The following is a 25,225-nucleotide window of genomic DNA, read 5'->3' as shown; positions in this document are numbered from 1 at the left end:
GTGGGTAACTACATACAATTTCCCTGAAGTGTCCATAGACGGTACACTTGAGCAGAGAGTAAGCACTTTCAATGAGGTACTTTCCTCAAAGTATTGTTAAGTATTCACAACAAAAACAGTGACCTTGAGTGAATACGACAGCCCATGGATCACCTCCACAATAAAAGCCAAATTTTGCGAGCGAAGTAATCTTTACTCGTGTGGTAAAACAGACGAAGTAGCAGCTGTACGGAACCAAGTAGTGCACATGGTACGCAAGGCCAAAACCAAGTATGGTTGCGTAAAAGTGGTGCCACTTCTGAACAGTGAGCCTGGGAAATGGCACTGGTCGGTCAAGAAACTAAATGGGAAATCGTCTAACTCCACCATAATGATAACAGACAACAGCGGGCGCTTACTTGGGTCCCATGCCGTTAACGCCTTCCTAACCTCTATATGTACAACAATTCTTTTTGTGATTTCCCAGGAAAAAGAATCCCTGCTTGAAGACTGTCCCACAGATGTTTTTGTTCAATTAAGTGACTTCGACGTGTACAAGGAACTAAGAAAAATGAAGACGAGAGTCTCACCTTTTCCTGGCGATATCCCTCCCAAACGTGCTCATGAATATGCTTTGTTCATTGCTTTCAAATTCTCCGTTTTGATTAAACAACGCTTTGCGTCCGGTGTGTTTCACTCAAAGTGGAAGAAAGCGCAAATACGGGTCATTCCGAAATTCCCCCCCCCCCCCCGAAAAGCTGTGATGGCTTGAGACCTATTTCTCAAATTCATGAATCCATAGACAAATATCAAACGGAGGACTACCAAAGTGCGCAGCTTCCGTATACCTTGTAATAATGTTTGACCTCATTCTAAGGCAGCTTGGGACCTAGGGTCATTTTGTTGATCTAGCTGCGATCGATTTTCGATTTTCGCAAAGCGTTTGACCTTCTATTTCACCACATTGCATGACTGAACTTAAAGCGAATGGGAGCTACACGTCAAGCTCTGACAATCGCACTGGATTTTCTGTCTGGACGCCAATAGAAAGTATTTGCCCTCAATGGAGAAGACACTGACTCTGAATGGAGTTATATAACTTGCGGGGCCCTGCAAGGCACCAACACTCGCAGGCTTAACATTTCTTGCTGTGATCAACTACATATTGAGCGAGCACCAAGACACACATAAGTTTGTGGATGACTTATCACTCGTGCTTAGTTATCTACTTGAGGGTAATACTCCTATAACCCAGTTTGCTAGTGACATTTTTGTTCATGAGTCCAATCTAATCACTAACGCTACCAAGTCAAAAATTCTTCGGCTTTGTCCCCTAAAAGGAGAATTTAACCCCCCCCTGAAGTCCTATTTCCTGTCGTGTCAGAAGTGAAGATACTCAGTGTTGTTTTCTCCAGAGACTGTTCTTTCACCGCACATATTTACAGTGTAATTAGGAAAGGTAACGCTTCCCTACAAACACTGTCCAAAATGCGTTGCTTTGGTTGCGATATCAATAATCTCCCCCGTGCGTATCTTTGTTATATGCGACCAGTCCTCGAATATGCCTGCCCTGTACGCCTATGGAGCCCTTCAGTACTACACACTGCTCACCTGATGTACGACACAGAGTCAGTGCAAAAATGGCAGTCAGAATAATCCTAGGTTCTAGAGATATTCCTTACCAAGAAGCACTCATTGCACTAAGCATTCAGTGCGAAGAACAGAGATTGTGTGATCTCATCATGAGGTTGGAAAAGCTTTGCTTTCAGACCCAGCCCATCGAGACGTCTTAACCGCCTGACAGCAAAATCAGACAGAAGTCCAAACTGATTCCTATACGTGCACGGACAAACTTGACTTGACTTAAGTCCCACCCGGCCTTGGTGGTCGTCTCGGGGTTCTCTCTCCTCAAGAGAGAATCTATTCGTCACCTATACTGCTCTCTATTTTGTGCCAATCTTAGAAGACCAGGGAGGTTGCAGTCGGAGAAGTTCTCCTTCCAGCGCTTTGGAGAGCGACCGCAAGGGCGAGAACCGTGGATGCGACCTTCGAAGGCAATTTTCGGTAGTTGGTCGTCTTTCCAACAGAGCCATTTGTTACATCACCGGCTACCCCGGACGGGGCATCTGGTTCGTCGATTGCTCTGGACGCGGTAGATGGTATCGCATGGTCATCGGATAAAATTCCGGACGCGGTAGCATTGATTCTTATAAGTTTTCTTGTCTTCATCATTATATAATTTGAGAGCAATATCTGAGAAGAAAGGATGCTCAGATAGATTTCGAGACTGCGGCAGCTTTCAGACGACAGGTTAGCTTTCCCCGTGCAAGGATACAAAAATTTCTAGTATTATTTTTCAGCTCCCAAGCAGCCGTTCAGTTCATGGTTTTGGTTTGAGTAATTATGCCCTTACAAAGATTGGTAAATTTGTTCCTCATCCCATCTCACATATAACTAGCCTCTTTTTCTTCTGGTGTTTTCCCTCATTTATTTAAAGTTGCTAATGTTGTACCTTTGCAGAGAAAAGATGATTCATTTATAATTTCAAACTATAGACCTATTTCTCTTCTTCCCAACGTCTCTAAGTTTGTTAAAAAAGGAGTGTATCGTAGACTCTCATTTTTTGTATTTAGTGCTAACAAAACTGCAGGAGATTCCCTCGCAACTAAGCATCGGTATCATTTTCGTCCCACTTTCTCTACTTTGCATGCGCTCTAAGATGAAAAAGAATTTGTATGACTTAGTCTGGACAAGAGGTTACGTGTTTGGGGTCTATTCTGTTCTTCTGACAGTTCCTCTGCTTTGCCTATATTGAAAGGTGTCCCACAGGGCTTTAAAGTTGGACCACTTTTGTTTTTTATTTATATTAACGATCTTGTTAATGATCTTCATCCCCATGTGCACCCTGTTCTTTTTGCTGACGACAGCAACTTTTTCATTGCTGCAGTGGACCTGCCATCTGCCACTTCCGTAGCTCAAGGTCTTCTTGATGAAGTAAAGGATTGGCGCCGGTCAAATAGTTTGGCTCTTAACAGCCGGGAGAGTGCCATTGTCCATCTCAGGAATCCTTACCGTAAAAAAACACGTACAAGAGACAATCATCATGACTCATGGGGATGGTATCATACCGTAAGCTAATATGGTGAAATTTCTTGGTGTGTATCTTGACTGTTTTCTTTTGTTTAAACCCCATGTAACTCACACCCGTTTCCTCACCCTCTGCCAGTCTTCGATATTGCACCGGGTGAACTCATTTCTTTCTTCTGCTAGATGTTATGCATTTTCTTTATTATGCTTGTATTTTTCCTTATCTTTCTTATTGCTGCTCTGTCTGGTGCAGTACAAATAAATCTCGTCTATCCTCGCGTCCAAGAGCCCAAAATAGGAAATTGAAAACTACTTTTCTTCTCCCTCGGGTATAACCTTCCTCTGAACTTTATAATAATAATGGCAGCTCCACTGGATCGTATTGTGGGTAAAAGTATTCTTTATTTAGCGCATTCTACTTTTCTAGGCACACTTTCACCGTCTCCGCACCAGCTTCTCTCATGGACAGGCCCAGGTACGTACTCTTCTTCTTTGTGTAGTTCTTCTCACGTATTTTGTTTGTCCAAACGATCATCAGTAGCAGCTCAGAGGTCTTTTGCTTATCAATCCATTTTACTATGGAACTCCATCCCTTTTGATGTCCCCCAAACTCTCTTTGCAAAGGCAGTTTCTCGGCAGTCCTTTTCCATCCGGTAATTTTTCTTCTTCTTTTTCTTTTAATTTTATCCCTATTTATGTGTGTCTCTTTTCTTCTTTTAAAATCCTTGTCAGAAATCTTCCTATCTGTTGAATGTCCTTGTTTTATTCCAGTTTTGTATTATTGTATGTGTTGTAGCGTCTTATTATTGTGTTGTGTGGCCCACAACAAGTCATGCTTCTTGCACCAAGTAATCGTTTTACGTTTATAATAGTTTTTTCTTTTTTTATTAATAAATGGTTGATCGATTGATTGATTGATTGAAACCAGCACTTTTCAAATAACTCGGAGAAATGTAGGCTTAAAAATTCAATTCGTTTCCTTCTACAGAGTCATACCTACTTAATGAATCTTTAAGACTAGACAATAATACTTAAGTACTACTTGACAATCTGTCCATTTTCGAAGGGAGAGTTACTCCCCCCTAAATATTCAAATCAGGCATGGAATAAAATAAAATTATTAGTAGGATCAATCAAAGTAGTTAATACAAGAAAAAAATGAATTATCGGAATTTTTAAGTTGATTATAAATTGGGTTGGATAAGTTTCTCCGATTACAAACAGTTTGCGGCAACAATCTGTAAGCAAGGAGCGACTCGGCACAATAGTTACCAACACTCTAAAAACTAGAATTTTGATTACAATAGATGCATCAAGAGAATAGGCTTTTCATGCTAATTCCAAATAAATAAAATTCACTAAGTATAATGCTACATATAGAAAACTACTAGGCAGAAAAAATTTGAATGATTTTCAAAAGAGATGGGAAATACTCTTAAAAAGTCAAGGAAAAAGTCAACATAAATTGAAGAAAAAATCACGGAAGCGTATTAATTTGTTTCTTTTCTTTTTCCAGGGGTGATCGTATCAAGCCAATGGACCTAGAAAATTGGAAAAGGGCTTATTCAAAAGAAAATTAAAAGTGCTAGTCGAATTTTAAAATGACCCAAAAGATTGGAGTGCAGGTGGCCCCCTCCCATGCCAAGCTCTTGGGGAAAGGACTATAACTTATGAAAATTGCCCATTGTTTTCATATAGCATTTGTTATTGGGATTTATACATTTTTTGCAGGGAGGGGATTTTCTATGAGGAGAATTTCCCATTGGGAGGGAAGTTCCCGCAGGTTAACTTTTCGAGGGAAATTTTACACTGGAGGATTTTAGCACAGGATTAAAGACCACACCCGTATGTAAAAAAGTCTTAACCTCTGATTGGTTCTTTTGTCTAAAATTTGAAGCTAGTAAAAAACAAAGTTTTTGAGTTACAACATTTTGTACAAGTAAACTCTCTTTTTCATTGTGCTTTAACTGGTTCTTCAATCCAATAAAATCACAAGTTTCTTCATTAGGGCGATCATAAGCAAATTATTTAAATTGTATGCTCATATATTTATCTTTTTGATGTCGCCTCTTATGGATATTTTTACATTGGACAAATAAGACTGACAACTAGAATGTTGAGATTCAATCAATACTTCAAGAAAATTCCGTATATAACAGAAACTATTGGGATGGGTCAGATAGCTAAAGAGTAATGTTGTACATTTTTAAACTATGAATATTTCCCTTTAAACTATGAAAATTCCGGTTGTGTAAATAATTGGGGAAATATTACACAGTTCAAGAAATTATTACACAATTTGATTATAATATGCATTATTTTATATAAAAAAAGCTGAATATAAGACAGAATGATATATTTTACTATATTTCCTTACAATTTTGCATATAAATTATATATATTCTCAAGGACGATTGATTAAAAGCTTACAGTGGCTGAAAATCTAGACTGAAATAGTAACATTTGGCGCTACTTGACCTCGCTCAATTGATCCCCTTACTAACATAGATTGTTCTTAAATACATGAATTACCGATTGAAACATAAACTTATTTTGGCCCACGGGCCCAATACAACCCACAAAATTTGCGTTTGACATTTTTCGACGTCTCTCAATTGTACCCTTTACTAACATAGAAAATTCTTTATATATATATGAATTACTGTCTGAAAAATAAATTTATTTCGGCCCAAGGGCCCAATATAGCCCACAAAATTGTAGAAATAATTAGTAGTAATGAAAATAACAAATACCTCGTGCTTCTTGAGGTCATCCAAGTTCTTGAAACTTCCATCACAGAATCGACAAAGAAAGGAATCGGAAAAATCTGATCCATGGGATTTCTCGTGCGACTTCAAGGCACCACTTGCCGTAAAAGCTTTCTTGCATATCCTATGGGATAAAAAGCAAATTCAATATAGGAAAATATGGAGATATATATATAGAAGGGGGTTTCATGAAAGGAAGAGAGCAATGATACATTAAATATAAGAAAAACAGACATCTGTCAGGTAGAGATCTAATAAAAACCTTACTACTTAAGCAAAAAAAGTTTACAAAATGTTCAACCTAATATTTTCTCCAGTATCCCCTCGTTCGATTACCTCGTCAAAATATTGCTTCTGTGATTTTAAAGCACTAATTGCCATCATAGCTCTGTTCGATATTCTATATAAACAATTAAGAATAGGACAAGACTATGACGGGAAATATGGATAAATGTGAGGGGAACAGATAAAGAGACAAAACGGGAAAGAAACCAAGAATATGGAGAGAATCGAATGTCCAATAATTGTTCAGTAGATAAAGCAGTAGCAGCACATCAGCAACAAAAGATATGTCATAAGACAGAGCCTCTTCCACTGTCAAAAAGACAATATAGCTTTATATTTTTTGTGACTTAAAGTATTTTTTTGCACCAGCATACTAAAACCCAAATGCTTAAAGTTCACATACCCTGTGAAACATCCCATGTTGCGACCAGCTGCAACTTGCACCAAAAGAACAAGAGCCTGATTTCATTCTATTTATTAGTTTCGGATCCATCCATCCACCAAGTCAAAATTGTGACATTATTGAGGCTTTTTGTTAGAAAATGAATTAGACTCGCTTAATATTTCTGTTTTTTTCAACTACTTTCAACCATATTTCAACGTATATCCACTAAAAAAGATGCAACACTGCTTATATCTCAGTTTTTGAATGAGAATTACCCAATGGTAGGTGTCGTCTCACGTTCAAACATTGAAACCGTAGGACTACACAAACACAAAATACCGAAAACTTGCAAAGCAAATATACACGTTATAGAGAATAGTTTACAATTTGGGGTTAAGAGCATAATACAAAAAAGGAACATTAGCATTACATTGTATTCCATAGTTACCCACGTGGCTATAAAAAACAATCACATATAAAATGTAACTCCTCAATAGGTCTCAAGGGATGATACTATTTAGGGAATAAATTATGAATGCATCAATAAATTTTATTTGTAACCCACCATACAACAAAAGAAGAATACACGGAGTAAACGCAAAAAAAGAAAAAAAGAAATAAACTAATATTAAAACTTCACATTAACATATATACATATAAAACACCAAAAAATTGAACATTTAGTGAGCAGCACTGTAAATCAAATTTGTTGATGCACAGTCAAAGAGATCACTTAGTGCTGCACGCGTGCATGATCTTCGAGCCCGGGTAGCAAAATTAAAATGTTGCGTAATTGATACTCATTCTCTAGGTATTTCTGGTGTAAAGAGGGAGTCGGAGGAGAAACTTGAGGTAATTGAAAAAACTAATCTAGTCTTCAGTTTCTTAGATAGCCTATTCCACATTCGTGATACATAAAAACTAGCTGGTAAAGCAAATGCTTAATAAAGATGTGGACACAAATTTTCTATTTGGGCTTAATTTCAGGAAGCCTTATTAACGTAACATATCCTTAACCCATTATCACGCTGTCAACTATCATTATTCAACTGTTTTTATATTAGTTCCATATGTTACATCATGATATTTCAGAGAATAACTTGAACGTAATGCATGACCGTCTACTGTTACACCCACACTGCTGTGTAGCCCACACATACGGGACGGCTCTTAAATGAGGAACTTTGTCTTAGCAGCATTAACCGATAACCCAACTGTATTTTACCCTTTTTCAAGTACCTCAAGATTCATTTAAAGTGTACGTACATCACTGCTTATCATATGTAAGTCACTGACATAGCAAATAAAGCTCAGGTCAAAAAGTTCGAACGCAAACCCTCCGGTTAATTTCTTCGTAATAGTGGAAAACAGACCATTAAAAAGCAGGAGTAAAGGTAAAGGTAAAGAATACGGCATTAGACTTTACAGTCTCTACCGGTGGTGCTGATCTCCGTTTCTTGGCCCTTCAGCCAGGAAATGTAATGGGGGGTTGGGGGCCAACAATCCTGTGCTTTCGCACACCCTTCCTGTTTACCTTCCCCAAATTTCTCCAGGTACCCATTTAGAGCTGAGTCGACTCTGCCTGAGCTTACAGAGTCACACCACTGACCCCCGTCCCAAACTAAATAATTGGGTACACTAGGATTCAAACCCTCGCCCTCTCAGATAAAGGGTCCTGAATCCCTGTCTTACACCTTTCAAAGGCGTAAGGGTGATGATAAATTTCTATCTGAAAGTTTAATACGATATGAGCCATACGAGTACCAATATGACAAAAGGGCTACTATATAAGGGTTATATTCTTGGCCCAAGAGGGTTAAAGAAGACTGGGAATTTTCAACCGAATCAAATGCACGGGAAACATCGACATAATAAAAATAAAGGCAGATTCTGAGCATGAAATTTGGCCCTGATTTGTTTTTCGCTCGTCTGTGCACAAAAACACAATCCATTCTTTTAATTAAAATAAATAACCGAGTCAACTCAAAACGATCAAAAATTAACATGAGTACGGCTCACAAACTGCATGCCTTGTCAAGACCAGAACATAACTTGCACTTTACTGAAAATATAAAAAATGACCTTGGATTGTCAGTTCAATGCATATACTGATATTTATTCTTTAAGGTTGTAATAATTTTTTATTTATTAGAGTTTATTTATTAATATTCCAAACGAGTTTTTTCTTCATAACAAAATAATTCATTTTTGTAACTATGAACTTTAGTAGCCTATATTCGAGCTCAGTCCTGCACTTATCTTCCAAAATTGCGTTTTTCGACTCGAAAGAAATTTGTAATATTCAACTCACTTGGTAAACTATCTGAGTGCAGATACTTACTAATCGGCTTAAAATGCTTCCACCTATCATTAAGTGAACGAAGAGCTTGCAAGGAAGACTCCTCGGCTTACACAAGCTTTAATTTGTCAACTCCTTTATTATACACTTTTTAGAAGCTCGAAATTAAGTAAAGATGGAACCAGAGCGAGGTCTGCCGCACTCACGCCAAACTCTGTACCAGTACTTTGATCGGTGTTTTGCATCTTTCATATGCAGGTTTTTAATCCAAAACGGGTTGAGGATGCCTACTTAAATGTGTGCTTCAGGAACGGCTGTTGACTTCACCATTTTCATGGTGTAAACTATCTCACAACAAAACAAATCTAATACTAGGGTATCAGACAAACCATGCTTTAGTAAATAATCTTGGAACTTGGATTTTCTGTAGAAATTTGTTACAACTGGCCTGATACAGATCTCGATTAGTTTTTTTTCGTTCAGTTTTAGTGTAAAACTTCGTGATTCTTAAGTTAGCTACCTTCGCAAAAGGAACTTTGATCGCCAACCAAGGTAGTAACTAATGTTATGCTTATAATCAACGTAAATAGGATCCGTAATATTATGATTAGTGTGTACGTGGGCAATGTAAGTGAAAAATTCGGAGTTTGGGATATAAGCGTATGAACTATTTTTGGAACAGACGGCTAGATCTTTTGGTATATTAGACATAAAAATATCTGCAAACTTGCTAGAAGCAAGCTAGAGATATCGCATTGGATTTTTCTATTTTATATTTAAGATTAAATCATATTAGACTATTCAACACACACAAATGAATAAAGGGGAGGGGGATCTTTTCTATTTAAAAATTATTATTTCTGAAGTTATGAACTTGGTCAAGTCTATCCTGTTTCCCTCACAGCAGGGAAATCAACTCGAAATCTTGAAAGAAAGTTTTATTCATGGATAGGGAGGGGGAACCAAGGCGAACCCAAACCTTGTGTTGAGGAGGAGGCAAAACAATTTTTCACTGATTATAAAAGAAAAATGTTAACGTTTTTTATGCCGGTTGTCCAACAGGCTTCGCTGCTTTGCATAATACTACTACCATTTGAACTTTCAATGGTCTTTTTCCACATGGTCTACCGAAAAACCCTCACAGACCATCAAAATATAAGCCCGATTCACACTACACAAGAGAACTCTATCCCAGTGCGGTTGAAAAAAAGCGGTAAAAGAATAATACAATATTAAAATGGCAACTACCTTTTAAATTGGCAACTACCTTTTAAACTGGCAACTACCTTTTAAACTGGCAAATACCTTTAACCGACTTGTACTCAAGGATAATCATTTTTAAACTGTCCAGTTACTTTTTTTGATTTATTCCCAGTTGCTACGCCTTCTCAACCTATTTTGTAACGGACAAAAACTACGCCATTCGTTCTCTTGATCTCGATCTCGTTCTCTTGATTCTTTCTTGATCTCGCTCGGATCTTGTTGCCACTCTCTACTCCACCACTTTCTGTTGCCAAACCGCTGTTATGCTGTTATTTAGGTTGTTTTAGATGTGTTCCTTATTTTTGTTATCGTGTAAATTTCTACCTTAATGTTCCATGCTCATTTTGTTCTTATTTCTTTTTGTTTTTCAAGTTTTTTTTTACTTTGATTGAAGATCTGCATATCTGTTATTCTTATTTACTAGTTTTTTATTTTTTTTTATCTGGGCATAACAAACTCGCCTCTGTGCCAGATACTATTATCATACTTTTATAATTATTAATTAATTATGACTAATAATTGATTATTTTAATTAATTAATTATCATTATCAATTAGTTGTTATGTAGTTTACACATTATCTTGTTAACCATTATTAGACACTATTATATCTTGTATATTGATACATACTATACCTATACAGAGATTTCGGGAAACCCTATTTTCTTTTGGTGAAATTTACAGAAATCCTAAAAAAATCAAACATAGTAGGAACACTGGATTTACTGTCGAAATCAGACAGGACAGCAAAGCAAACAATAAATTTTCACTTTTCCTTTAATTGAGTCTTCATATGCATTGTATTAAGATCTATATTGTCACTATAAGCTGCAGTGTGTGTTTAAATCAGCTCATTTACTAAATCTAATTATCGCCATTTCAACTGAGCACCATCAAAAGAAAATATACTATTACTGAAAGTTTTGAGAAAAAAGATAATTCCATATTAGAATGTTGTCAACACGGGGGAGGATTTTATTCCAGTAGAATTCTGAAAAATGAAAAAAAAACTTACCTGCATTTAAATGGTGTGAGCCCTGAGTGACTCCGCTCATGAACTCGAAGTGAAGAACTAGTCGTGAAGGCTTTTCCACAATAATTACAAACGAAAGGACACGCTCCGGTGTGACTTCGCATATGTACCTAAAACCATTTCATTCCATTAAAACCATTTAGAAATAAAATTCTATTCAGCTTTTTTCAACTGGAATCACATAAACAAGGGAATAAACATTCCAAAAATATTCCGATGTTATAGAAGAATATTCCCCTGTAATGAGGAATTTTGTCTTCTATTTCTCAATCTATTCTTTGTGTTTACAAATACAAATATATGATGTATATAAAAATACTCTCCGAATGACATGACGCAAGTCATATTGCGAATACAATAATGATATAGCAAAAAAAGAAAATAAAGGAAAACATAGGCTAATTAAAGTATGTGTTTCCCGTCAGGCAAATAAATTTGCAACCACCCCACAATCATAACGTGCATTAAAAGGAAAAAGTACTTATTGATTCAATTAGTTCCAGATCTATTTATTCACCGAGCCAGAAATTAAGATTTTTTACTAAGACTTTTCTTGGAGAAGGATCTAAACTTGATTAAAATAGGAAAATTGTCTTTTTCATCAATTTCAGCTAGTATTCAAGGTATTTTTAATTGAAATAACCCTATACACTCAATTTTGAATATGTAATTCAATAGATAGAATCTCAGCTACCGAAGGGTCGCAAATTTGCCGGCTTTCGTCGACAGATGTGTCAACAGAGAGCAAAGCAAAAAAACAACATAGCAAAACTTACACAGGGAACATTTATCTTAACACTAGGGATGGTTCCTTTAACTTAACAATGCTAAGGGATACTATATTTAACTTAAACAATACTAGCTATATCAAAATTGTAAAAATAAGCCGTGTAAAAAATAAGAGTGAAATTATCTTAAACTATTTTTTTTTGTAAAAATCAGAGCCAAAATAAAATTATAGGCCATGGAATATCATGCGATCTGAGAAATTATCCTATACAGTAAGAAAAAACATTTTTTAAGAAACCAAAATTCTTCTTAGAAACAAATTTTTATTTTTTAGAAACTAAAATAAAAAGCTAAAAACCAACAATAAAGACTGCTGGCCATGGAACATCTTGCAATCTGAGAATTAAATTACACCATTCAGTAAGAACCCAAAATTTTTGAAATCTTCTACAATCTTGTATAATTTTTTCCACTATTTCAAATGTTTATTTTAGGACTTGCTTAGCAGCAGAAAATTCAGTTTTATCCTATCAGAGTTTTTTTTTTTTTTTTTATGGCACTTGGTATTAACCAAGTGACATATAGCGATCGCAAATTCTGTCGGTCTGTCTGTCTGTCGGTCTGTCCCGGTTTTGCTGCTTTAGGCACTTCCAGGTAAGCTAGGACGATAAAATTTGGCAAGCGTATCAGAGACTGGACCAGATTAAATTAGAAATTTTCCGATTTGGCCATCTGGGGGGGGGGAGTGGAGGGCCGGTTAATTCAGAAAAAAATAGAAAAAATAAAGTATTTTTAACTTACAAACGAGTGATGGGATCTTAATGAAATTTTATGTTTGGAAGGATATCGTGTCTCAGAGCTCTTATTTTAAAACCCGAACAGATCCGGTGACATTGGGGGGAGTTGGAGGGGAGAACCTAAAATCTTGGAAAACGTTTAGAGTGGAGGGATCGAGATAAAACTTGGTGGGGATAATAAGCAGAAGTCCTAGATACGTGATTGATATAACCGGAACGGATCTGCTCTTTTTGGGAGAGTTGGGGTGGGGGTTAATTCTGAAAAATTAGAAAAAATGAGGTATTTTTAACTGACGAAGAGGTGATGGGATCTCAATGAAATTTGATATTTAGAAGTATATTGTGTGTCAGAGCTCTTATTTTAAATCACGACCAGATCCTGTGACATTGGGGCGAGTTGGGGGGGGGGGCTTAAATCTTGGAAACATTTAGAGTGGAGGAATAGGGATGAAACTTGGTGGGTAGAATAAGCAAATGTTGTAGATACGTGATTGGCGTAACCGTACTGTATTCGCTTTCTTTGGGGGAGTTAGGGGTGGGGTTCAGTGCTTTGGCGATTTTGGTGCTTCTGGACGCGCTAGGGCGATGAAAATTGGTGGGCGTGTCAGGAGCTGCACAAATTGACTTGATAAAGTCGTTTTCCTCGATTTGACCATCTGGGGGGCTGAAGGGAGAGGAAAAATTTGAAAAAAATGAGGTATTTATAACTTACAATTGGGTGATCGGATCTTAATGACTTTTGATATTTAGAAGGACATCATGACTCAGAGCTCTTATTTTAAATCCCGACCGGCATTAAGCCTCTGAATTTCCTTTTAAATCAGTCTATTGATTCTTAGAATTTTACTAGAGCTCATACCATATGAGCTCTTGGCTCTTCCGGCCTCGTCACAAGTGCCATATGGGCTCTTAGCTCTTGTTTTTTTTCATTTTTTTTATTTTTTTTTTTTTGTTTGCGCAAGATTATCCTACCGTATTTATAAATATCCTACCGCATGTAATAAAAACATGCTTCCCTGAAAACTGCGATTTTTCTTTTAATCGTTGAAAATTGCGAAGTTTTCAGAGCAGTGTCACATTTTCACCAGTTTCGCCACGTTCGAACCGTGAAAACGATCAAGCAAAGTTAATTAGTTAAATTTGCCAATGCCTTTCGTCTGTTAAAATTTCAACATTTATCTATCTCGCTTAGTTGCTGTCACTATCATTGAGGGCAGAAGAAAAAAAAAGCTGATACACTGGACTTTAAAACGCTCGAAGAAGAACGTTCAAAATCTTTTAATCGTGTTTTTCTTGAAATGAAGTTTCGAGCATTAGGGCAATTTTGCTCCCAGGTTGCGACCTGGCATCTCAATAATTCTTTTTTAATGTAAGCATATATTCCTTTTTTTTTTTACAATAAATAGTAAGTAATGTCAAAAAAAGCAGCCTACAATCAAAATCGACAAAAATATAAACCAAAAATAAGAAACATTTAAAAGGAACGATAATGCAGACGCATTTTACATTTTAAAAAAGAAAAAAAAAACACCTTGAAAAAATGAAAGAAAAACTGAGACCAGCTTTGAGAAAATATTTAAAAATCGTGTGCATGTTTACTGACATATCAGAAGCTATTCATACAAAAAAAGCAATTAAAAGAAGATAAAAATAGTTACCTTAAGAGATGAGCTAGTTGTAAAACGTCTCTCACAGAGGCTGCACATAAAACGATCTTCATCAGTGTGAGATCTTTCATGAGCTTAAAAAAATATAAAGAAATAGTGAGTTTCTTTCACGTTTGAATTGACATAAATAAGACTCAAAACGAACAGAAATTACAATAAATAGCCGAGTCAAACTCAAAAGGAGCAACAATTAAACATGAGTTGGCTTTATAACCTCCATGTCTTCTCAATACCCGAACATAATTTTCGTTTTACTGAAAAATAAAAAAAACAAATGACCGTGGAATGTCAGTTTAATTGACATATACTGATATTTATTTCTTAAAGTTCTGATAATTTGTTATTTATGAAAGTAACAAAAGTGAAAACACTTAAAACGCAATTTAATTTCAGTAAAGCGCACATTATGTTCTGGTCTTATAAATGCATGGCGGTTATAAGCCCAACTCATGTTAATATTTGCTCGTTTTGATGTTGACTCGGCTATTTATAGTAAGTTCTGTTCTTGTTAAACTTCATTTACTTATTGATAGTGATTGGCGTGGTTTTACGCTTGTAAGATCATGTGACTTTATTTCTACTTATTTTTGAATTAATGGAGCCCTAAAAAACTTGTTTTGTGGAGAAAGTTTTCAAATTAATTTCTGTTCGTTTTTTATTGACATAGTCGTTTTCATAAAAAAAAAACAAACCAACTTTTACATCTTTTCAGTTTTTTATAAAAGAATCCACAGCGGGTTGCTATTTGTATGTTGGAAAAACTTTTTCTTTTTTTTTTTATTCTGACACAAACAGTATTTCTCAACTGAATTTTGTAACTCCTGAAGTTGACCAGAAAATTAAACTTAATATCATTCCCAAAAGATTCTATCTATGCTCTTTAACAACCTGGATAAACTTACACTCCTTTTATTTATTTAAATTGTAGGAGCAGAAGAAGTAACAGTAGTAACCCCAAAATTTTCAACTTAATTGCCCCAATTCGTCCTCGATACATTACAGAGGTATCTTATTCCCAACCATAAATACAATACCTTTTGATTTAGTTTAAAGCAAGATTCAATTTTAAAGCATAATAGGCCAATTACATAATTGTGGAGGGTTTACATGCCCAATCTCCCTAAAGACATAGTTGCTGGACCGTTCTACTATGCTGAACACAATGGCTGTCTCAAAATTTTGACTGGATGCGTTTGGAAAATGAATGGGCTTAAGAGAAGGGCTGATAGCCCTCCGATATCTTTTTACTCTTACAAACGGCACCAGAACTTTTAATTTTGAATTGAATTAGCCCTTTTAAAACTTTCAAAGATATTTCTAGCTATTATAAAGTGTTGCTCCCTATGATATTGCTTATGTGCCCTTTTGAAAACCTGTATGCATACAATTTTTCATTTAATTGAAACTCCTCCTAAATTTTCCCTGACGTTTTCACCTTAATACCCTTAGCGTCATTAGTTACAATAACTGCAGTGGTAACCATACACGAAAAAAGAAAAAACTGTATGCATGCAGGTTTTCAAAGGAGCATACGAAAAACGACTGAAAAAATGAAACAACAAATGGCCGTGGATTACCTGTTTAATTGAAATATTCTGATATTTATTCTTTAGAGTCTTGATAATTTATTATTTAAGAAAGTAAGAGAAATAAAAGCAAAGTAAAGCACAAATTATGTTCTGGTCTTAAGAAGACATGGGGTTATCATCCCAACTCACTTTAATTTTTGCTTGTTTTGAGTTTGACTCGCCTATTTATTGTAATTTCTGTTCGTTTTGAGTTTCACTTATTTATTGATAGTAATTTGTGGTAGTTCAACTCTTTTTATTTATTAAAATTGTAAGAGCAGAAGTAGTAATAGCAGTATCCCCAAAAGATTTGACTTAATACCCCAGGTCGTTCTCGATATATTGCTGAGGTGTTTTAATCGCAACCATAAATACAATAGCTTTTGATTTAGTTTTAAAGCATAATAGGCAAATTACATAATTGAGGGGTTTCAGGGTTTGGACAGGTCGGTTCGTTTCAAATTATAGACTCTGTCCTATTTTTATAGGATTTCCCGGGCCCAAATATAGGCCAAATATAGGATTCGGAAGTCCTCGGGATCAGATCTGTGGTAGATGGCGTGGGATGCCTGGCCACATAAATTCGTCAAAAATAGTAAATAACAGTCAAAAATCAGATACACATACTGTGCCAGCGATTGACTGATATAGGTAAAATACTTGGAATCACTCTTGCTGCTTCTTGGGCATCAATTTCGATATGAGGTCAGTTTTTTTCTTTGCAAGAGACTGCTCCATTCTCGCAGATTCCACCATCTGCTCTCTTTCACTTGTTCTGGACCTCACAGCTTCTTCGAGCAAAGAAACAGCTAGGGCAATGTCTATGGAACTCTTTGACTTGGCAGCCTTCTTCATTCTGTCAGTCGCTTCTTGAAGTAGAGTATCTGTTACTGTTCTCTTTTCTTGCTCTGATGCTCTAAGTTGTTGGTTGTCTCGTCATATTCTAGTAGAAAATATGACTGAATGTTCTTCACAAGCATTTGCTTACAGTAAGGATGCAGCGCATCGGTGATCAGATACGTGAGTTTCTTCACACATAGGGATATTCCGTCGGGGATCTTACCGGGGAACATCACATGAAAGGTTGCGACAATATGGTCTGAAGAGTTAGCAGACATGGAACTGTGTACCGTCTGAATTGCCCATATTAACTCAGCTTTATAAGCGGCATCACGCTCACAAAACATGTTTGTACCAACTAATGGTTTATCCTTGATTGTTTCGTCAACTCGAGATTGTCCGGTCAGGTGAAGCTGTAGTGGATGTAGTTGAGCAGTAACTGCGGCTTTGTGTTCTGCAGATCGCATATGTTGGTTTAGCTGAGCAACCCCAGCAGTACAACCAAGATTTTTCAAGCAGAGTTTGCAAAAGAACGAGTACTGGTCGTTCCCAGTCTTACACCATTCGCCAATCTTTCTACTGTTGCAATCCATCTTAGCAAGCCATTAACTATTAAACTTGGTAGGCCCCATACTTAATTACCAAGCATCAACAGCAAAATAGCATCCCAAGATTAAAAGACCATAAAAAGAAAAATATGGATATAATAATAATAATTTATTTATAACCCACATCATAACAAGTTATGGCACTTGTGGAGTAATCCACAAAAAAAAAGAAAATAAAATACACTGCAAATAAAATACACTACAAATAGAAAAAACACTATGCTACAATGAGATTAACCGAACAGGCCGACCAAAGGATGATGAGGCGATAGACGATAAAAAGCTGATAAAAAGCTGACTTTGCACTTATATCAGGGACATCAAACTTACAAATTATCTTACCATTGCTATACCAAGGGGGGGAGATAAAGTAAAAATTTACAATATCTGAAATAAAAAGTCTGAATCTGATTAACATCATTTTTCTTTAGAAGGGGATAAAGACCCGAAAGATAAAGGACAGAATGATCACAGAATGTAGCATTTAGCCTACCCAGTGCACGTCTATTATACTTCCCCCGATCAGCAACTATCTTAGAATAGCCCATTTGAATAACTGGGCTGTATTAGCATCAGCCTTTTAAATAGTGTTCAGCCAGGAAACGCATAAGTCGCAAGAACTCCAGTCTCATTAAGCAGAGACTGCTAGCCTATATACTGATCTTCGCTCATTTCAGACAGGCCCAACATGACAAAAACAAAACATAGGCTACTAAGTCAACACAACAGCATAGCCCAGGCAGAAGCAGCTTACTAAGCCCAGCACAAAGCATTAGTTAAGTTCAAACAGCTCAACAGTTGTAATTAATTATCGATCTACACCAAAAGACAGCAGTGTACAAGCAGAGTCAAAAGCAAAGAAAATCACATCTTGGCTTACTTAACAAGCAGTGAAAATTGCAAATCATGAGCAAGGTTCTTAGTGCTCTTCAGCCGAAAATATAGGAATAATATGATTTTAGACAAAATATAGGCATTTTATAGGAGTGCATTAAAATATAGGAATTTATAGGCGAGTCCGAACACTGGGGTTTACATGCCTAATATCCCAAAAGATATAGTTGCTGGACCGTTTTAATATGCTGAACTTGTATGCTTATATAAGCACCCTGGAAAAATAGTAAAAAGGGTATATAATTCTAACACTTGTTTTGTAGAAAAGGAATTTTAATTAATTCCTTAAGAGCTTCACCTTAATACCCTAGCTTGCACAGTAGCAATAGCTGTAGCAGTATGTACATGGCACCCCTGGTTTCTTTGACATCCCCTTCAACACACGCTGAAACTTTCAGCTTAATGCAATCAACCGATCCTGAAGCATTTCTGATGCGTCCGCTTGACAACCTGTGTCGGCATAAGGTGTTTCGAATTCGTGCCTTAGTTTTAATAGCAACAGTAGTAGTAGTAGCAGCAGAATCAATTGTAATAGCCTAAGTTTTAGTGACAGGAGTAGTAATAGAAGTATTAATAATAGTAACAGTAGTAGTAGGAGTATGAGTGGAAGTGCTAGCATTTGGATGCAAACATTTTTTTGTGTGTGTGTTAGTTTACCATTTTTTTTGGGGGGGGGGGGGTAGGCAGAGTTTTAATAGTAGTTACAGTAGTGGTATTGATATAACTAGTAACAGTATTGAATATTGGTAGTACTACTAGCAGTAGTAGCATTAACATTTTGCGTTTTGGTCAGTATAACATCCCTCTCATCAAGTCCTGGAAGTTTTAACTTGATACAGTTAGCCGTTGCTATGACATACATGTCCTTTTGATAACCTGTATATTCATATACTTCTTGAAATTATTATCTCAATGCTCTTAGAATAGTAGTAAATGTAGCAGTAACAGTAGTATTAAGAGTAGTGTGCATATTTTGCCTTTTGGTGAGATGATCTTCCCCTAAGCATTCTCAGAAAGTTCCAACTTAATACCCAAATTCATTCTTGAGATACGCTGTTTTGACAATGTACGCGCACATAGCATCTTTTGATTTAGTCCCTCAATACTGTAAATGAAGTAGTGTGGTAGTAGTAGTGGTGGTAGTTGTAGTAGTATTGGAAGCATGCAAATATTACCTTTTTGATCATCTCCCTTATCATTTCCTGAATTTTCCAAATTGATCTATTCAGTTAATCGTATTACGGCATTTTGACAATCCGTATACATATAACGTGTTTTGATTTATTTCAACACTCCCCTCAACATTCTCTAAAAGACTCGCCTGAATGTTCTTCGTCTTTTTGGAAAGTAAAGTTCTAACATACAAACCTTTCCCAATAATATTTACTATGTGTAAAATAATGAACGAATTGCTTAACTTGCAGCCCTTGTCCTGAGGACTGTGGGAAGGTTCAAAACCCCAAAGACTTAATTACTGGGCCTTTCAACAATGCTGAACAAGACAGCTCTCTTTATATTTCGAACGGATGTGTTTTGGGGAATGATAAGCTTGGGGTAGAGGATGGCTGATCGCCCTCCATTAACTTTTGACTATTAAAAAAGGGAACTAAAACTTCTGACTTCTAATCATATGAGCTTCATCCAATCCAAAGTTCATGCGACCACCCGTTCCATAAACACCTTACATATCCCAGGGCATGCCTTACAACCCTTTCCCATGAGCTCTGGGGGATTGTGTTCACCCTAAATACATTGTTACATTATTTTTGGACTATTGGTAACAAAATGCCAATCTCACAATTTTAGTTAAATGTATTTCGGCAAAAGAGGATGTCAGGGAGTAGGGGGGAAGATAGCTGCTCACTATCATGTTTGACTCTTCAAAGGGGAACTAGAAACACTTCAAATCAAATGAGCCTGCTCTAAAGTTCACACGATCACCCCTTCCATAAAAACCTCATATGCCCCTGGGGCATAACTTACAACCCTTACCCCCAGATTCTGGGTGATTCTATTCACCCCAAAGACCGTATTATGTGATCTTCGGACTATTTTTGAACAAACGGCTTTCTCAAAATTTCCATCTGATATATTTGTGGAAAATACCACGCGGGGTTGGCTCCTCCCCCCGATCACTTTGACTATTAAAAAGGGCATCATAACATCAGATTTCTAATCCAATGACCCCCACCGAAGTTGATACAACCACCCTTTCCATAAAAATTTTATATGCCCTCGGGGCATATCTTACAACCCTTGCACTGAAGGCTGTAGGGGAGGGATTGTCATCTCCAAAGAGCCCCCTTCAAAGTTTATACAACATGAGGATTGAGGTTGGAGTGGTGGTGTCATCCTTAAATACGTAATTTCTGGACCTTTTAACTACGCTGAACAAAATGGCTAGTTGAAAATTTTGATTCAAAGTGTTTAGGGAAATGGTGGGCACTGCAGGGTGAGTTAGTTACCATCCAATCACTTTCGACTATTAAAAAGGACACTAGTCATTTCCATTTTCAATCGAATGATCCCTTTTTGAAGTTTCTATGACATCTCCTTCGATATCAAGTGCACTGGTCTAAAAAAAAGGAAATATATTGTGCCTAAATCGCTCTTTATTTAGGCAGCACTATTGTGCAGCTTATGATAATAAAGTATAAATGACTATAGACCTTTTCAGATGCTAGTATTTTTCAGTTCTTGCCTTGCGTTTTAAGTGCTTTTTGACATGTGTGTTTTTTTTCGTTGATAAAGGTATACTGTGGCGAAGTCGAAATATTTGGGTTTTAGTATTATATTTAGTTATTTTCTTAACTGTAAGTTTTGCTCTTGGCTATAAATTTTTTATATTTTCAATTTATTGTGATGGTTGCATTTTAAGCCATGCTCTAAAAAACCTGAAGCCTACAACGCTATATTTCTTTTCTCGTTAAGCGAGATGCATTTTTTTTCTTTTGAAAAAAGGGAGCGAAAATCTCTGATATACTACGTGTTATCTGGGACCCAATCAGTTTCTTGAGATAATCAAGACAATGGGAGCGTTCTTTTTTTGGCAGAAAATTCAAAACTGAAGAGACACTGGAACTCATATTGTTTATTTTATTGGAATAAATGGCATATTAATTTACTCATTGAATTGACATATTCTGAAGAAATGGTTAATCCTGCCTACAAGTCCAGTGGAAAAGGCAGGCAAGCCTAGCAATCAAAACTCCAGGGGTGCAATTTGGGATTCCCCAGGTACCGTCTCTTTTTATCTTTCCTTGATACCTAAATCTCTGCTTAGCTAAGGTAAGACCCTACTAATAATTGCTTGTGCCTTTCAGAAGATCCTTTGTCTTTTGCTGCTCTGTTGGTTTGTAGCTTAATTAATCTAGTGGAAATCACTTTAGGCTTCATCATTGATGACACCTAAAAAAAAAGTTTCGAGCCTCTTAGTACCAGAGAGACGATATCAGACTGCTCCATCCAGTACAGTGGAGCTGAGTCTATTAATGAACGGATTGTTATACTCCCTTCACATGTAAACACTCTAAAAAACAGGCAGAAGCTACTTGCCGAATCACTAAATGACTGAACCCATAAATCTACTACGGCAGAAGTTTTGAGTGAAGCACTTTCTACTGAGGTTGGCTCTTTGGCTGAAGCTTCTGTTAAAAAAACTTGCCTGTGGTCATGCATCTGCTGCTTTTGATGCTGACAACATGAAAATCATTAAACAAGAGGTTTACACTAGTCTGAAAATGGATTTTGATGTTCTTGTTGAAAAATCACTTAAACAACATGACTTGAGGATTTTAAACTTGAATCATCTCTTAATTCCCTGGACTCAGTTTTTTCACAGCTACAAAAATTTCTGAAACCAATTCAATGCAACATTGATCACCTGTGTGTCCTTAAAAATAAAATTTTTCCACAACACAAGTTTTTTAAAGAAAAGTAAAGAGCTCCAACAGAAATCATAATAAATGACCGAGTCAAACTCAAAACGAGAGTAGGATTGACAATCCCCTTCCCTTCTCAAGTTTCTCAAAAGTTCTTCTCAAATTCCCTTAATTTGCACTTTACTGAAAAAAGAAACAAATGCCCGTGAATTGTCAATTTAATATACATACAGACATTTATTCCTTAGAATTTTAATAACTTTTCATTTATCAACGTAAAGAAAAGTGAAAACATTTGAAATGTATTTCTGAATTCTCTCACTCTGTCTTTAAATCTATACCCTCACTCTCTTTAAACAGTAGTTTTAATGTATTGTGTCTGAACGTGCACAGGATAAGAGATAAGTGGGACAGTCTGACATCGCATCAGTAGTGTATAACAGTAGGGCAGTTTATTCTCTTGTCTTTGATCTAAAAAGCATGTTTGCACGTCATACTATTTGTTTGTTTTGTAGACCCCTCCTTTTCCAACACATCTGTTATGCGACTTGCTTGATCATCTTTCTCATATGGAGACTTCCTCTAAAAAAAGTATTTGTGTTTTTGGAGATTTTAATTGTAATATGTTTAAAGTTGGATCAAGTGATGATTATGACTTTCTTTTGGTGTACTGTTTTTTCTAAGCACATGCATTCAATTTTTTTTCCTTTTCGTGTTGACCCTACAAGAAATTCTGCCATTTTACAAGACAATATTTCCATTTCTTATTCTCTTAATTTGAAGTTTACTTCTGGTCTTATTTTTACTGATCTTTCTGACCACTTCCCTATTTATATATCCCTACTTGTGTCTAAAACTGAAATTGGTGTGGATGGGCAAGGTGAGTCTTCTTTTACAACTTTTACAGATAAAGCAATTTCTAATTTAATACTTAGACATCAAAGTAATGATTGGTCTAAGTGTTGTTGAAGCTAATGATGTTGAATGTGCAACAAATTTATTTTTTTGTCGTACGGGAACTCTAATAGACAAGCATTTTCCTCTTAGAAAGAGGCCAAGGAATTAAACACCCAAACGTCATCGGATGTCTTAGAGGGTTGATTACATGTATGAAGGCGTCTCTCTTCAAGGCTGCATGTAAAAGTAAGGCACAGGATGATCTTTGAAGCAAAAACAATATAAAAAAAGTGCTTACTTCTTCAGTGCGTGCAGCCAAAAAGCTTTGATTTTCGCGTCAAATTGATGATTATAACAGGAATTTACGCAAGGTTTGGATTGTAGTAAAAGAGGCTCTTTCCCGCAAAAAACTCAAACAGTCGTCCCCATGTCTTTAAAGAAAATCTGAAGTATTTATTGTGGACAAAATTTCTTCAGCGAGCGTCTTCAATTTGCATTTCCCCGCACTTCCTTCGGTTCTAGTTCCATCCAAGAGTAGAGTAAGTAGTATTCTGTTAGCAAAAGACTTTTGTTTCCTTTTCCCATGCAGTGATACTGAAATTTCTAGTATTATTTCTCAGGTTCCAAGTTGCTGTCCAGTTGATGGCTTGGTTTGAGTAAATGTCCTAAAAAATATTGGCCAGTTTATTTCTCACCCCATCTCATACATAACCAATTTCTCTCTTCCTTCTGGTCTTTTCCCTCATTTATTTAAAGTAGCTAATTTTGTAAAAAAAAAAATCTCTGCATAAACAAGGTAATTCGTTTCCAATTTCAAACTATACACCTATTTTTCTTCTTCTCGTCGTCTTTAAGGTTGTTGAAAAAGTAGTGTATCGCAAACTCTCTTCCTTTGTACTTAGTACTAATACGACTGCAGAAAATTCTTTTATAGCAAACCATAAGTATGGTTCTCTTCCCACTTTCTCTACTTTGCATTCACTCTCAGATGCACCAGAGTTTGTGCAAGTTAATCTGGACAAGGGGTTATGTGGTTTGGGCCAAGTTCTTGACTTTTCACAGGCATTTGATTTGGTCGATCACTACGTTCTTTAGTCTAAACTATCTTTATTTTGAGTGTATGGAGTCCCACTAGAATGGTTAACTAGAATGGTTAAGGTCTTACCTCTCAGGAAGGTCTCAGTATGTTTCGGTTAATGATTGGTGCTGGTCAAATGGTATGGCTCTTAACAGCCAGAAGAGTGCCATTGTACATTTCCCCTTACCGTATGAGAGACGTACAGGAGACATTCATCCTGACTTATGAGAACGATATTATACGGCAAGCTACTGTGGTGAAATTTTTTGGTGTGCATCGAGACTGTTTTCTTTCTTTTAAACTCCGTATAACTCATACCCGTTCCCTAATCCTCCACCAGTCTTCAGTGTTACAACAGGTTAACTCATTTCTTCCGCCAGATGTTACGCTTTCTCTTTATTATGTTTTTTTTTGTTTATTTTTCTTATAGCTACTCTGTCTTGGGTAGAACTAACAGATCTCTTTTGTGCTCACTTCAAAGAACCCAAAATAGGGTAGTGAAGGCAACTTTTCTTCTCCCTCGGCTATACCCTTCCTCTGATCTTCATAATAATACTGGAATAACTCCACTGGATCGTATTGTGAGTATAGATATTCGCCACTGACACCTTTTGGAGTTAAGACAGCACTTGTCGCAAACAACCCCTTTTTAATTTTAGCTTATTATACCGTTTTTGATATTCAAATCTTATATTTAATCATAAGCTACAATGTTGATCAAACAATCATACCTTTAAGCCAGGAAGATGTGGTAAAAGTCTTCTTACAAGTTTGACATTCAAATGGACGCTCGCCACTGTGAATCCTCATGTGAGTGACCAGCGTAGATTTTTTCGTAAACGAACGAGTACAAATATCACATTGAAAAGATCTTTCCCCATTATGAATGCGTATATGGTCAATCAAGGATGACTTGGCCTAAAACATTAAACAAAATTGGGTGGTTATCCAGACGTGAGAAATTACAACTAAAAAAAGAATTTGTGCATGGTAAAAGCCCTGGAGAATTTATCTTCTTAAATCATCACGAAATGCAAATCGTTAATTTTTGCTAATGCTAATTTTCTTTCGGGGTTACCCAAAAAACTGAAGATAGTGGCAACACTGTTGCCAAATGTTAATTTTTGAAAAATTGGATTCTGGACAAGATATCAGATACACTTTTTAG

The 25,225-nt window shown here is 36.4% G+C and overlaps 1 protein-coding gene across 1 annotated transcript in view; it reads right to left on the bottom strand.

Annotated features, from left to right (window-relative positions):
• The window catches only part of LOC136025463 (uncharacterized), a 190,634-nt gene that overhangs the window by 2,142 nt on the left and 163,267 nt on the right, over positions 1-25,225 (bottom strand). Inside the window, exons 26-29 of the mRNA XM_065701494.1 lie at positions 24,789-24,975; positions 14,283-14,365; positions 11,081-11,208; positions 5,820-5,958 (exon numbers count right to left, since the gene is read on the bottom strand). Coding sequence (XP_065557566.1) covers positions 5,820-5,958; positions 11,081-11,208; positions 14,283-14,365; positions 24,789-24,975 — 537 coding nt within the window. The remainder of the gene's footprint in view (positions 1-5,819; positions 5,959-11,080; positions 11,209-14,282; positions 14,366-24,788; positions 24,976-25,225) is intronic.

This window comes from Artemia franciscana, chromosome 3, assembly GCF_032884065.1.
Source record: "Artemia franciscana chromosome 3, ASM3288406v1, whole genome shotgun sequence".
Classification (NCBI taxonomy): domain Eukaryota; kingdom Metazoa; phylum Arthropoda; class Branchiopoda; order Anostraca; family Artemiidae; genus Artemia; species Artemia franciscana.
This window is presented reverse-complemented; position numbering and strand designations above follow the sequence as displayed.